This window comes from Brachyistius frenatus, unplaced genomic scaffold (genome assembly GCF_029030835.1).
Source record: "Brachyistius frenatus isolate BFR_SWC_R1_liver_20210118 unplaced genomic scaffold, ASM2903083v1 Contig_18, whole genome shotgun sequence".
In the NCBI taxonomy this organism is placed as follows: Eukaryota; Metazoa; Chordata; class Actinopteri; family Embiotocidae; genus Brachyistius; species Brachyistius frenatus.
The window spans coordinates 3,262,024-3,278,283 of NW_027210617.1; the positions used below are offsets into that span (position 1 = coordinate 3,262,024).

The 16,260-nt window shown below is 41.9% G+C and overlaps 1 protein-coding gene across 1 annotated transcript in view; it reads left to right on the plus strand.

Annotated features, from left to right (window-relative positions):
- Window positions 1-12,621, plus strand: part of hcn2b (hyperpolarization activated cyclic nucleotide-gated potassium channel 2b) — a 40,206-nt gene extending 27,585 nt beyond the window's left edge. The window contains exons 6-8 of the mRNA XM_069694879.1: window positions 442-682; window positions 4,128-4,292; window positions 8,596-12,621. Coding sequence (XP_069550980.1) covers window positions 442-682; window positions 4,128-4,292; window positions 8,596-9,566 — 1,377 coding nt within the window. The 3' untranslated portion in view covers window positions 9,567-12,621. The remainder of the gene's footprint in view (window positions 1-441; window positions 683-4,127; window positions 4,293-8,595) is intronic.
- Window positions 12,622-16,260: the final 3,639 nt, after the last annotated feature.

The following is a 16,260-nucleotide window of genomic DNA, read 5'->3' on the forward strand; positions in this document are numbered from 1 at the left end:
GAATAAATTCATTATAATGCTCGGTTATGGTCTCCTCTTCTCATAAACACAACCCAGTCGTTCCAAAACTTGTTTTTCCTGCTGCCAGCAGATGCTTTTCACTGCAGTTTACAGTAAACAACGTCCTCCTGCTACAAGGACAGCTAAAAGTGCACTTCGAGTAACTCAAATTGTAGAGGAAAATAGGGGGGATGAGTGCCTCCCTCAAGGTAATACAAAAATAAAAATAATAAAAGGGGTTTGGGTATGAGCTGTGTTTTTACTGGAAATGTTGTTTTTATTTTGGGATTTTTTTTTTTTATATTCAAATTGAACTAAACTCCACACATTAAGCATTTACAAATCCATCTTCAAGTCAGTAGTTTTTTTGTTTGCCATAAATGCCGCTGCTGCACAAATCCCCCTGAAAGAAACCCCTCGATGTCTGCTGTCACTATTTAGGAAATCGTCAACTTCAACTGCCGTAAGCTGGTGGCCTCCATGCCGCTGTTTGCCAACGCAGATCCCAACTTTGTGACAGCCATGCTGACCAAACTGAGATTTGAAGTCTTTCAGCCCGGAGACTACATCATCAGAGAAGGCACCATCGGCAAGAAGATGTACTTCATCCAGCATGGGATGGTCAGCGTCCTGACCAAAGGAAACATGGACATGAAGCTGATGGACGGCTCCTACTTCGGAGGTGTGTCACTGTTTGTCATCGTCGCATCATCAGTTTCTGTTCTATTCTATTCTGTGCTTCCAGGTGTTATTTACACGTGAAATCCCACTTGGACCCACTCCAATAATATCACAGACGTTTGTTTACTATTTAAATAAGAATCCGAGCAACGAGCGAATAAATAAAAAAAAAAAAACACCCTGACATTTTACTTGGACTTCTTGTGCATCCTTGCCTAACAGACACTTCTGTCCCACTTTCCCAGGCTGTTGTTCCTCTCTGGCTGTTCAGAAACATGTGGTGCCTCTGCCGCCATCGCCACCCTTAAACCCACACAGGCATGCACCAATACAAACACACGCTTTTTAAAGTCCGGCGGTTGACTGTTCGGGCTGCATTTTTAACATCCAGTGCCCTCTGCAGCAGACCAGAGTTCATGTTAATGTGCCAGCTGCCCAGAGCGCTGTGGCAGTGACACAACTGCATGGCGCGCACGCACACACACACACACACACACACACACACACACACACACACACACACACACACACACACACACACACACACACACACACACACACACACACACACACACACACACACACACACACACACACACACACACCTCTCCAGTTAATAGCAGGTAATTAGAACAGCAGTACGGTGATGACAGGGCAATTTCGAATGTCAAACAGAGACAACAGAGAGTGAGGAAATCACAGGTCTCCTGTGTGCTTGGATTGAAGGGACAACCTGGTTTAACCACTGGCGGAGTGTGTACTTACTGTACGTGTGGTAAAATCTCTGAATTAGTAAGTAGCAGGAAGTAGATGCTGATGTCGGCATCACTTTGTAACTTATTCTTTCATTTCTTTTTATAGGATTTAGCTGTTTTGAATTTTGGTTGGAGACCATAGGGTTTGATCATGTACCGTTAAGTAGGCGTCCTCTGTCGTTTCCATTTCATAACATGTGCAGACCATTTACCATAAAACAATTGTGCAACAGTGTAACAGAATCTTATGAAAATAAGTTTTGTATTGATGTATATTTCACTATGTTATTCTATTATTACATGTTTTGTAAGTTTGTGCAGATGGAGTGCCCGAGGATGTTACACGTGTACTTCTTCAATTACAGAGGGGTTTGTAAGAGACAGGTTAAGAAACAAAAGGCCACAATTGAAGCAGCAGAGGTCGAGATACCCTAGCTGGGAGTATGGATTAGGCTTAAAAAAAAAAAAACAGTTGATAATACACGTTATGCACATTATGCAACTCAATAGCATCTTTCATTAGACTCCTTGGGCCGAGCAGATGCTCTCCTCTTTCAAATGATTTGCACCTAGTTTGTAATGCAGGCTTTCAGGAGTTTCCCTCCTCAGTCAAAAAAAACTACAGAAGAGAATTTTTGGATTATATATTGTCCACTAATGGGAATAGGAAACAGAACAGCCCAAATGACAGAAAAGGCAAATATTCTCATGATCCCAACCAGGGAATATTCAGATCACTGCTAAAATTCACTGTAACATCCAGCATTTCTCTGTATTTTTCATCATATTCATCCCATTCACAAGCTACAAATAGTGACCCAGAGGTTTGAATAGCTTTTTAATTCAGCCTTAGTGGTTTCATTAGTATTATTATCCTCCCCCAACACTTCCCACTGCGCACTAATGATACTAGCAATATGCAAATGGTAATGTTATGAATAACTAGGAAGATCCCACGTGAGAATTTATGAAAGGATGTCTGAGGCAGTTTGTGGAGTTTTTCTCCAAAGTGGAACGCCTAAAATTTTAACCTTCATTTTCAAACATTACTCACTAAAACTTATATAACAAGGAAAACTCATCTGCAGAAAACAGTTTTTAGTAAACTAGGTTGAATTATATACAGTATAATTAATTACCAAATTGTTCATCAATAGAGACTGTAATGTTATGACTGCATATGTTTGAAGGGCTGCATATTGTCCATATCACAGCATTTAGTTTCATTATAGTGCTGACCATGAACACAATGATAATAAGCAGTGCAACATCTAACTGGTCTATTAATTCTTCATCTCGCGAGGAAATATAAATCCTTTATCAGATTGTCAGAAAACACGTCACATTCAAGGTCACACTTCAGTAACCTGTGAACAAAAAGGTACTGTGTCCTGACTCACTGTCACTTTCCTTTAAGTACAATAGCTTCTCCTTTATAAAGGCAGCATGCAAGTGCACACAGCTGTGGGCCAGGTCTTACCACTATGCATAATTAAAAAAAAAAAATGTCCTAGAAGAATAATTTTGATATTTCAGCACATTATTTTCTTTGTCCAAAGTCAGACAAAAAGATTTATACCGCCCTCATGTCTGTACAGTAAAGCCACAGCCAGTAGCCAATTATCAACAGACAGCCTGATTTTGTCCAAGCAAAGCAAAATGTGTCTACTAGCAACTCTAAAGCTCCCTAGCGTGTATGTAATGTAATAACTTACATTTCATTTGTGTAAAGTGTATAAAAAAAAACACATAAATGTATTAAAAAAAAAAAAAAGAAGCATATTATCCACTGTAAAATCACAGCTTAACGTTTTTACACTTTTTGTTGGCTTCAGAGCTAGTGGTGTTTTTTTTTTTCTTTTTGCTAAGCTAAACTAACCGGTTGCTTATATTTAATGTACATACTTCAGATTAAAATGTATTCTTCTTATTTGACTCTCATTATGTAAAAAAGCTTATTACCTAAAATATTGAACTACACGTTTAATAAGCATGGTGTCATTGTCCTTCCCCAGACGCTCGTCATTATTCTGTGCTTTTAAATGGTATGCAGGATTGTATTTCTGTTCAGCTGCTGAGACGCCTCAGCTATGAACAGACAGTTACAGGCTCATCCAGTGAAGTGCCTGCATGCGTCTTCTTAATGGAGTGTCCTGGTGTTTCGTTATTTTTGTCCGTCCCACAGAGAGTCAGAGAAGGTCGACCTTATAGGCGAGGGAAAAGGAGGGCATATGGTTGTCAAGACAACAGTCAGACCCATCCTGTAACAGAAAGAAAGCTAAAGTGAAGGAGGTACCAAGAGAAGGGGAACAACTGAATGTAATGAAGCTTAGCTGCTCATCTCTAAATATAGTGTGTGCTTCCTTGACACAGCTGTCAGTTCTCTGCCAGTGGTGTAGGAAATACTCAGTGTTACCCTCAGTGGTTCATACTGACGAAACACAACAATTGCATGTATAAACCACCTTCATTCTCTTCGCACATTTGCTCAGGGCCCGAAGAGTTTTCTGTAGGCCAGAGAAAATGTAAAGATTGATTTTGTAACCTTGTGTAACCCCGGGATTAGTTTCAGACAGCTCAACAAATCTCTGATTTTCAGTTCTTTTCTGTCACCGTCTGACACCCCCCAGCCTGCCAGTCTTCTGATCTGACCACCTCTTTCCCGTCTGGTTTCTCTTTACACCTCACCAGAGATCTGTTTGCTGACCCGTGGCAGACGGACAGCCAGTGTGCGAGCAGACACCTACTGTCGCCTGTACTCTCTCTCTGTGGACAACTTCAACGAGGTGCTGGAGGAGTATCCCATGATGAGGAGGGCCTTTGAGACGGTTGCTATCGACAGATTGGACAGGATCGGTAAGATAGAACAAAAAGGAGTGGAGACTGGTAAAGTCCAGCAGTTACTTGTATTTGATGACAACACACAGCATTGCAATAGAAAATGTTATTTTGTGTTTAAAGGTGTGTTCACAGCTAATATTTTTGGAACTATATGGTTAAAGTCCCTGAGGTTTAGTTTTCTTTGACCTCAGTTTATTGAGTGATATCAATTACTTCATGGCTCACAGTACATTTGGAGATATAATTACCCACATGCAGCCACAGGGACCCTCAGTCCAATCCCAGAACACTGATATCTGATCGCTGCTGCAGCAGTTATTCATGCCAACCAACACAAACAACATAAACCCTTACTGTAAGTCAGATCAATACCCTGAAAAACAGAACAAAATGAAATTTCGGAAATGTTTTTCAGACATTTTTTCGTGGATAATTACCATAATGTCTCGCTGATTAAAAAGTCACAGGTACGGTGTCTTCATAAGTATATGAGCTATTCACAAGATGCAATGAAGCATAAGAGAATGTATTCGTTCATTGACGTGATGTCTTTGTCAAAACACTGTGCGATCCGACAGCTGTGTTGCACTGTATGAATGATCCTAACAAGGTGTGGAGTGGAGGAGAGGAATCCGGGGTGGAAATGTATTCATGGCTGTGAATCATTTTCTTCTGTAGTTTCTTGAGTTTGTGTTGCTGCAACTTAATGATACCTGCACATATTTGCCTTTTAGTTTAACATTTAAAGATGTCATACCTGATTGCTCAGCGGTAACATTCTTGCTTTGAATATAAAAACAAACACATGTGCACACTGACTGTTATGATTGACTGGTCTTCAACACCTTTCACCTCCCAACATGACCCCTTCAAGGTCAGCTGTGCTGCTGATGTCACATCCCCCCCCCCTCACGTGTTCACAAAAGACCCGCCACCTGCCAGCTGTTGCCATGGCAGCCAGATTCCACACCAGCAGCCTTCAGTCAAGGAAGCTCACAAATTTGGAGGGAGATTGACATGTCTGCTTCAAGACCAAACCACAAACCAGCCCTTCCCACTGGGCTCCATGTGCACTTGATGCATATTATTCACTAATGATGTGCTCTTTTGTTTGTCAGTCAAAAAAAAAACCATCTGGATCAAACACACAGATGGCTATCAGAAGCCATGTTAAAAATATAAAATCCAAACACAAAGAAACAAGCTCGTATTGCAGTACAAATGTTAAAAGAAATATAATCTTTACCTTCTTATTATGTTTAGGTATTTGAATATTTTGGTGAGCATTTGTGACCAGACATTTTTTTTATTTCAGATTCGCTAACCTTGACAGACTGTGATCACTCATATTGTTGATGGAACCAGAGTTGTTCCATCAGCCATCCATCCATTTCTAAAAAAAAAAAAACTGTCTCTGACCTGGGAGCCCTTCCTTACGCCTTATCCATATGTATTTTAATGTATCACAATGTGTAGGCTGTAAGGAACAAAAGGTGGGAGTGTAACCTTGTGTATATGTGTTATTTTATGAGTACAATTCTATGTAAACATTCACAGAGGAACAGAAGAAGAAACTTCAGAGCAGTGATTGAAAGGTGGGGATGGAGGTGTTACTTGGTAATTAATAGACATTGTTGTGAAAGCAGAAGTGCAAAAGAATGTGTTATATCTGTGGGTGCCTGTGTCTATAAGATCTGCAGAAGAGACCGTTTCAGCTCACCAACTGCTTCAAAGGCATCAGAACCTCCAATGAAGTTCTGCAGTGGCAGCTTGAGACAATGCATGCACCTTGCGCCTAGTCATACGATTCCCTGCCCCGTGCTGGTTTCTTTCAGCTCATCCTCAACTACCATCAGCAGGTTGTACTGTCCCCCTTTTTAGGATCCCGTGTTTGCCGTCCCTGATTCACCAGGATTCACCGTTCGTGTGCGATGCTGATTTGTTCCGTCCTCTGCACAACTTCACACCCCAACGGGAGCATTTTAAAAGCGAAGGATTTTGTCGGCCCAAGAAGGAACAAGACAACTCCGGCGACGGTGGAATCAAGCGCTTAGACTGCCAAACTGTGTGGGTTTACCATCCATGCAACCCGTGCAAAGTGTTGAGCTGGGCACAGTCGCCGGTCATCATCTGCCACCTCCCAGGCTTCTCCTTCTGGCCAGGCAGCTGGCTGTGTTAGAGAGGAACAAGTTCATCATCTCTCAGGTTGTTCAGGCTGACTAACTACCTAGCTTTTCAGCCAAACCTTTAGACTGCCTCCTGCCCTAGAGAAACAAGCTGACTGCCACTGACTTCTGTGCAGATGAGCAAAATGAAGAACTGAAGCTACCCATGGGCGCGCGCACAAAAGTTCTCCACATGACCATTTCCCTCTATAAGTCCCTCTTCATCCCCAAGGAACAACAGCTGTTGGATCATCTGGATGCAGCTATGAAGGCTAACAAGCATCAATCTTGTCTTTGGTCCAAATCTTCAAGCTTGTGGCATGTTTGTCCAACCGCATTACTAAGTGGGATTTTGTTCAGTTCACTTCCCAGTCACCCGCATTCAGGCACCTTCTACAAATCTTCTCTAATTTCAAAAGTCTGAAGGACATTGGAACTTGATGTTTTAGTCACTTTCAAGAGGCTTCACTCATTTATGGGTGAGAAGCAGCACATTTCTGTAAGTCACTCGCAGCCTGAGATCACGAGACTTGTCGAGGTCATATGCGAAGTGACACGACCTTCATGTAAGTCATTTGAGACAGCTTAATTGAGCTGTAAACTGGTGTGAAGCACGTCAGACTGACATAAATTGCTAGGTTTGATTCAGGCTTTCTTCCAGCTCCTTCATGTATACCGAGTGCTTCATGCATTCCTTGTTGCATCAGCATGCGCATTTGTCTTCTTATGTGTGGGCGTGTCGTTGCTCCCTTGCTCACTTTTTAAGTCTCTGGAGACATTGCAGTCACAGGTTCCTGATCCTTTCATGCTGAAGTTCAGTCAACAGATACAGCACTTGCTCAAGCGTTTTGTTTTTTTGCCAAACACAGTCTCGGCTGAGATGGTGATGTCTCTATCTAGCCTCTGGTCGGTCGCACATCTGCTTCTGAAAGTGGAACCACTGCATCATAAATCGTATCCAGCTGTGCTTTGAATTGCTGAAGCTGGATGCGGTGCACCAGAGGTAAGCCAGGGTTCATATCCTTGGGCATAGTAAGCAAAAGCTGTCTGAGTCCTTAAGATCTTCCTCTCCAGGAGGGCATGCAGCTGGCCATCTGTCATTAGCACAGACTGTATATAAGAGTGGACATGGCGTCCGGGTCTATAGAATGAGGCCAATGTGGAAGTGCTTACTATGACCTACTACAAAACCACAGAAGGCCACTAGGGGTTGCCTCTGAAAACAAAGTCAATAATTATTTTTCCACAAGTTGGTGTCGTCAGCTAAAGTCACTCCTTATTTGTTTTCCAGCAGTCCATCTGAAAATAAGCCCCTCATTATTTAGATATCAGGCCTCAAAAAGCGGCATCTGTTTAACTGACAGGCCTGTGGTGCTGTCAGGTTTCAGCTATCGGGGGACGGTCCATAATGTCCTCGGGTTTTCAATCAGATCAAGTCAGATCCACCGCTTGCGCTAGTATGGTCACTTCTACCTCCAAAATAGCCAGATAGCAACAGCCAAAATCCAAACTTGAGGCTCCATAACAGCCGTTTACAAACCAATGGGTGATGTCACTGTTAGTCACCGCTTGCTCATTCGGCACAAGTGTGCCTCAACAGTGATCGCGGGGTTAGAGTCACAATCACAGACGTTGGGACACGGTGTTCTTCCTCCAACAGCAGAGTCAGAAGTCAATGCATCAGTTGTCTCTGGTGCTGCACATTTGTGTGAGTTAATCGAGTAACCGGGTAGTAACGCCTCCACCTAGAGAGCCGCCGCATGCAGATAACCGGAGTAAACCAACATTTTGACATTGGGCATGCTCCCTCTTATATCTTGTGCACTGAGGTGACTGCAAAAACATTGGCCCTCTATATCCACAGTAGGGAATCAGTGCGTGAGTTTCTATCTATTTCTGTCTCTGCGTGTTTTGTCAGTGAAAGATTCTGTTTGTTCATAAAAATATGGTTCCCAGTCAGCATATCCAGCATAGCCAAGGATAGAACAAAGGTTTGGCTATTTTTATGCAAAAAAAAAAAAAAAGACCCCAAAAAAAGTATGAGAATGCAAGGGAACAAAACTTTACCTGCACAGCTGAGACAGTTTTTTTTTTCTGCACTTGAAGGAACTGTTTCAGCAGCACTGCTGTTTTCTGTTTCCATGTCTTTACAGGCAAGAAGAACTCAATCCTGATGCACAAAGTTCAGCATGATCTCAACTCGGGTGTTTTCAACAACCGTGAGAATGAGATGATCCAGGAGATAGTTAAATATGATCGGGAGATGGTTCAGCAGGTGGACGTGCCACGACCGCGGGCCATGTCCATGACACCTTCTCTTCACAGCGGGATCTTTACTCCCCCAGGTTCCTCCACTCTACCCCAGAGTTCAGCGATTGCCACTCTGCAGCAGGCCGTAGCCATGAACTTTTGTGCCCCCATGCAAGGGAACTCAGTGGGAACGGGAGGCCTGCAGTCCCCCAGGATGGTGAGGAGATTCCAGGTGAGGCAAAGTGTATCCAGCCCTGTCTCAGCCTGCCCACTGCAATCTCAACTCCTTGCTTCTGGTGCCTTTGCTCCGGTCCTGTCCAGCCCACCTGTCCATAGCCCACTGGCAGTCGGAGGACAATCATTCCAGTATGGATCCAGTTCTTCAGCTGGTCCCACTTCAGGCTCCCAGCTTTCTCTAGCCCAGCAGCACATAGCCAGCCCTGTGCACCGGCCCAGCACATATAAGAGCACCCATTCCTTGCAAATGGGCAGTCTGAGCCAAGACGCAAGGGCACTGTCAGCCTCTCAGCCCTCACTGCCTCACGAGGGGGCGCAACCTGGTGCCCCTAGTCCACCCCAGTCTACGCGAGTCTCCTCCACTTCAATTGGACCCCCTCAGACCCCATCAGGTCACACATGCGTCCGGAGCACTATACCACATAGGGTGGTACTCCCCCACCAAATGTCTATGGGGGCCTTCCCCGTAGCGTCCCTGCCCGGCCCTGTGCATGGTCTTTCAGCTGGCGCAGGGCTGGCAGTAGGGGGTGTGGGAACAGGTCTGGGGGACTCAGGACTACCCAAGAAGGACTCTATAGTGAGCCTTCCTGAGACAGACCACATCAAAGTCAGATCCAGGCTATCCTCAAACTTGTGATCTTAATTAAACTCTTTGGGGAAAGTGACTCAATAAGGGGTTTGACTGCAGGAACATGGGAGGAATTTCTGTTTCTCCTCCCACAGTTCCTCGTGTCTCTACTCCAGTTTGACTATCTGAATGTATGAATGTTGAGTGAGCAGCAGCAGCAGAGAGAATCTGAGCGAAGACTGTTCTAACATAATAAAGTCTGTATGGTGACTTTTGAAACTGCAGCATTCAGATGTTTGTACTCTCAGACATAATAGTTGCACAGATCAGTAGTGGTAAAGTAGCATCTTTATTTCACAACATAGTCAGCAATTTATGGGCATATTTGCTTCACTGTCCTCTCATTCACCTCATTTAATGCAAACCAGGGGTCGGATGGAACTAAAAGAAATTCAGGGACCTGCTTCAGATGTCCGAAGTTGGCACTTTAATGGGGTTTAACTACAAGATCTCCCACATTTTGTTGGTAGGCAAGCTGCAAAAGACAATAACAATTGAGGTTTTGTAAAAAAGTATGTTTGTTTTGTTTTGAGGTTCTTCTTGTTGAGTTTTTTTTTTTTAGTTTTTTTAAGTATCCCTTTGAATAGATTTACAGACCAAATTTGCAAGCAAAAAAATTGGACGATATTAAACGAGATAATATTTAAAAATACAAGACAGAAGCACTCTCCTTTGGCTAGCCTAAATCCAATATATGAAGCCATATATTTCCCCAGTTTGTCGATACGAATGGATGAATGAATTTATTTATAAATCAATCTGACATTTTCTAAATCCTGTTGGCCTCTTTTGTAACTCTTCTCTGCCTATAGATGGTCCATACACAGATAAATATGTGAGCGTCGAGGCACTTCACGTCACAGACGACGAATATCCTTTAGAAATGTTTTTATTGTTCCAGCAAAGTCATCAATTTATACGGGAAATGTCTGCATATTTAATTTAAAGCTGCATTAATCATCATACTTTATAATAATAGTGATTTAAATGACTACGTGCAATGCATAATGAACCCAAAGAGAAGGGTAACATTTCAACCTCTTTTAGCTCATTGTTTTCATTGGAAGACACAGAAATTTACTGTACTGAGGTGGATTAGCACACACATTGATGTGCACGGAGTACAGAGAAGATATACTGTTTGTGAGTAAGTACTCTTAAGTTTTGTTACTTTATCAAAATCAGCACCTGAGTTACACATGCTTTTGTGAGCAGTGGACCTGATGCGGCTGTTATTTCTCCATGGACATGATCAGAGGGCAATGGAGACCCTTAAAATGTCCACGGCGTAATTGCAGACGCGTCAGACTAGCACTAAAAAAAAACAACCACGTAAATCTCAAGTCCTGACGATGATTAAGCAACGAAACTTGGAAGTCTTACTCATGAAGATAATAGCTTCCCCCTGCTTCATTCACGTCATGGTGCTACTTACCGTTCATGCGAAACAGGAGCAAGAACTTTTTGATTGACACTCATAGATGTCAGTTTGTTTCAGACTCCCGCCCTCTTGTACCCAATACCTGATTAATGCAGCTTTAAGATTCATGAGTAAACAGGAGCTAGAAAAAAATATTACGGGCTGAAAAAAAACAAACTCCCTCTTAAAGCTGATTTATAATTGGTTATAATGAAGTAGTGGGTATATGGACTGTAGTAATGCGAGTCGGAATATCCCACACTTTGTGAAAACGTTCTATGGTATCTTATAAGTTATAATTCACTGCCAGCTAATTACAAGACATTTTATACAAGTTAAAATGTAAATTCCGACTCCCGTCATCAAAATGTAAATCTATTATTTTCTAGCCCCGAATCTTACTTTCCTCCAGCAGCAGTTTGGGCAATGTTTCACTATGCCAAAGTCAATTCACACTCGTAATGAAATTCTATGAAGCTCAACCCTGCTGTTAGTGCTGCAGTTTTTATCAACAGCCAAGGACAGTGCAGATACTTTGCAGGATGTATATTGCAGCGTGCCTCTGTCGTTAATGCCTCAATAACAGTCCATCGAATGCCGCTGATTTGTGTCCAAAACATTAGGAAGGGAACCTTTTCTCCCAGACCAGACCTATTCACCTCATCTCACTAATGCCTGAACCATTACTGGGTAATGAGAGTGGAAATTGGAATCCTTCGGGTCTGTTTGGGACTGTTATTACTCTCCTTCGATTGGATTTCATTATACAGTGTCAATAATGAGTTCCTCTCCTATGATCATTTTGCATTTTCATTTTGCTTAGTTTCAGTTCTTGCGTTGTTATCCACCTTGAGAGTTCTGAATGGGACAAAGTTGAAGGCTCATAAGTATTTTTATACAGTGTTTTTTTGTTGTTGTTTTTTTTAGGTCTGTTGTGTTTTTCTTTTATGCTCAAATTAAGCCCTGTGGAACCTATTTGGATGCTCAAAAATAATGAATAGAGACTTGTTATGAAAATAGTGTTTTCCTGAACTGTGCATCGTGTCCTAGAGGCACTGTCTTAGGACAGGAAATGTATTTAGTGACAAAATTAGTTCGTAGATATTTTTTTACTTCAGTGGAAAGCATACAGTAGAGAAGGGTGGCGTGAAAGAGACAGAAAGAAGAAACAGGATAGACATTTTAAATGGTCAGTACCTAAACTCAAATCACAGATTTTATTACAAATGAATGATTCAAAATGAACCTTGCAGTTTTAAGGTGTGAATTATTTTTACTCCCAATCTTTCTAAATTTCAGACACAGAAATGTAACTCTTTCAGTAATATCGTCTGAAAATGATGTTTATCACAAGAAGCAATAACTATTTGAAAAAGAGTGAGAGGTCTCTTTATGCAGATGATGTTCTGTTGTATCCCTGAGGTGTCGATGGAGATGCAATAGATCATTTGTTTGATTGATTTCCCAAACTTTACTGATAATTTGCTTAATGTCTGTTTTTGGATGCAGTTATTACAATTTTAACCAAACTCTTAAGTATAAAAAAAAAGAAAAAAGATAACATGACTGACATGGCTATTTCTATGTATAAACATAGTGTGCATCATGTAAACCAAACTCTTGATTTATGTAACCTAGTTTACTGTAAATCGGGGGGGGGGGGGGGGGGGGGGGGGGGGGGGGGGGGGGGGGGGGGGGGGGGGGGGGGCCCCCCCCCCCCCCCCCCCCCCCCCCCCCCCCCCCCCCCCCCCCCCCCCCCCCCCCCCCCCCCCCCCCCCCCCCCCAGACCTACTAAAAAATGAAAATGTTCATAAAAGGAGTCTCTTTTTAATCTCAGAAATTCGCAGAAGACAGAATGCGTATTATCATCTGGTATGAACCGATACTACTTGAACATAACAATTAAAGCAGAAGAAAACTGTTTGCATTACAGAAGATGTATCCCTTCTTTTTCTTCAGTCGCTCACAGTACCACCCAGAGTTTTGTATATAATCCTGTGTCCGTTGCTGTGAGGTCTGCATGGTTTGTTTTATTGTGTTTGTTTTTATTAGTTTAGGTAATTTGTTAATGTCACACGTTAGCCCATTAGCCAAACTTGGTCCTTTTATTTGATCTATTATCCCCTTCGATGCCGTTACCACAAACACCTGATTAGCATGTTGCCTAGAACTCTGTAAATGCACTTTTTTTTGTTGTTGTCTTTATGCAACTTTACAGACATGTTTAGTATTAGGTAAATGTTACGACTCAACTCTTTCAGAACACCCTCAAGGCTTTGGTAAGGATGGCATCCGTACCACACACACAACCACACAGCAGAAGCATGTATTTGCCAAGTTGTGTGCTTTCAAAATGCTTTTTTTTTTTTTTCAAACCTTCTTCATAGAGCCTCTTTTTTTTTTTTTTTTCCTGTCATCAACGCTTTAGTTGAAACGACTCCATCTACCATTCCAGTTTTTATTCCAGCGTGTCTTTGGGTTCACCAGTGGGAGTAAAGCATGGTGATTCTGAGTGTTTAAAATGTTTACCTACAAGGGCTGTTCATTTAAATTGAGCAAAGATGTGATTTTGTGTCTCCAATTTTATCACAAAAGTACATTTATGCTAATGATTATTTCTCTCGTATTGGCTAACAATTACGACACCTGAAAAAACACATCATGCACTTTTTATACTAGTTGTTTCTGTATTTAATGGGATACAGTAAAATATCATTCAATATCAGTCAGCATTTATTTACAATTTCCTTTACGTCCCTGCTTTTGTGTTTGTTTAACTCTTTCTTGCCTTCGTGCTCAGATCCCAGACTTATTAGTGTGAGGAACAACATCCAATAATACAGAGACTCGGTACAAAGCCGAGACTGAAACCAATCAATACCTTAGTACGACAGGCAAATGCTCGTCAGCTGGATCCATATACTCCCCTGAAGCAAACTGACGATCTGAGGCGTCACATTCTGTGAAATCAGACACGTTTCTGCATCAGGGACCTGATTTTCTTTCACTGAGCCACCCTTCAGTTGTCACATCCCATAACTGTGCATACCTAGTGCCTAGCAAACATTTTAGTCTCCACATACATGTACTATATTCTGTGTGTGTGTGGCTGTACAAAATAAATAACAAAATAAATTAAAAAAAAAAATAAAGCAAGCTCCACAAAATGCAAACATCACTGTCACTTATATCCCACTGCAATACATGTAAAAAGGAAAACCAATAAATTGTATTTGAATACAGTGTGATTCCACTGCTTCATGTTTGGGTAGGTATTTTAGAAAAGCACAAACAGTATATAAAAAAAAAGTTGACATTTTTGCATATTAATAGAGGCAAAACTTCGAAATGCAATAAAGGCATGTGATGGTGAATGCTTCTGCTTTCTGTTAGTCATGATGTTATTGTTCATATTTGTCACAGTTGGTACAGTTTAATATCTGATTATCTACCCGGTTATCAAAAATTACAAAATAGCCATCAAATACGGTAAAAGAAGAAGTGAAATATTAAATAACTATGCTGAGTGTTTGAATGCTTTCATTTTAAAATAAGATACTTTTAAAACCTACTTTTATCTAAATATTGCTTATATTTTAGAAGTGCACTGGTTATGTTTAACATACAAAAATGTTGTATTTCCTCTCGTCCTTATAGGTATTGGTAACTATCAATAATTCATGAGAGCCCCGCGCTGCTCAATTCCACTTATTGATTCCTGACAGTGAATTTTGTATCCACTGCACTTCCCCTTACTTTGCTGGCAACATGTAGGCCTGAACCATATACTATATAAAGATGGGTGATCGTAATAACCTATTCAAGGCACTAAAGGATTTCCCAGTTGAGATAGTTGGTAAATATAGTGTGCATATAATGTGCATACAGAACTATCCTTACCTGAATTTATTTGATTTTCTATTTAACCAGGAGATTAAAAATCACCTTTTCTGAGGAGTCCTGGCTGAAACAAGCAGGAGCACAAATTAAGAGCAACAAAACAAACAAGTTAAACATCTAAACAAGACAAACAATTACAATATATAACATCCAAAGGAATAAAAGTGCAACGCAAGCCATGCATCCAACAATGGACGTTCAAGCAACGTTAACCGTTACGATTCCTCCTGGTCTTTCAAATTGGATTCAAAAGCATCCAATAACCCTAAGTTTAAAAACCTTTAATATTTTTTCCAGTCTGACGGTGCGGAGTACCTAAAAGCCCTTTACCCAAATCTGTGTCTGAACGTTTGGTTCCGACAACATATAAAAGTTTGAGAATTGTATAACACAAAGTTTTCTATTTGATACGTAACTTTCAAAACAGTACATAGCAAGACGTGCAAACTTGTAACGTTTAAGTTTAGTTTACGTAATAAATATTTCGTAATCTATAACCCAGCAAATCAAAAGTTGAACTAAAATCTAGTAACGCGATATATTTAAGGCAATCTTCTGTCGGACGTCCTTCACGATATGCATGCTGAAAATTAGTAATCGAATTAAAAAGCATTATTAGCCAATTACTTTTATTTGTATCTCTTTAGTTGGCTCGGATTTGGCAGCGGGCTGATTGTCCGAGAGCTTCCGCCACTGAATCCCTCTGCTGCATGTTTGTTGACTGGAATGACCTTTGCTTCTTTTCGTGATGAAGGGAAGACACTGTTTTCAATACTGGTGAGAAAGATTTGGCAAACGGGTCCATCCAAACACCAATTTCAAGAGCTTTGTTAAATCAATCCGTCACAACCCGTCAGTCAGAATAAACACACACACACACACACGCACGCGCACGCGCACACACACACACACACACACACACACACACACACACACACACACACACGCCAAACACTGTACCGCCCGTCTCTCTCCCAAACACCAGCTCTCCCCCCACCCCCCTCACTGTGCTGCCTCCTGCTTCCTCTTCCCTGCTGGCAGAGAGTTCTGGCCCCATTCGCTCCCTCCAGGGGTGTCTGTACACTCTGCTCCCCCGCCAGCGCTGCTGAGTGCCGGGCACTCATGACGCCACGGGGCGGGAGATAGGCCGGGAGAAGCCCGGGAGCCTGGCAAGGAAATCAAAGTCCTCTCGGTGAGAGTGAGTGGTGCAGCTATCGCAGAGTAGCCTCCAGCTCTGGCATGTCTGGCAGATAGCGACCAACACCTCCACAGTTCACTTTCTGATGGTCCACGCGGCTGGAATAAAGAGCTCGCTAAAAGCATCGCAATACTGTCTGAAGCTACTTCTACAGGTGTGGGGTAATTCAATGACGCATGGTACAT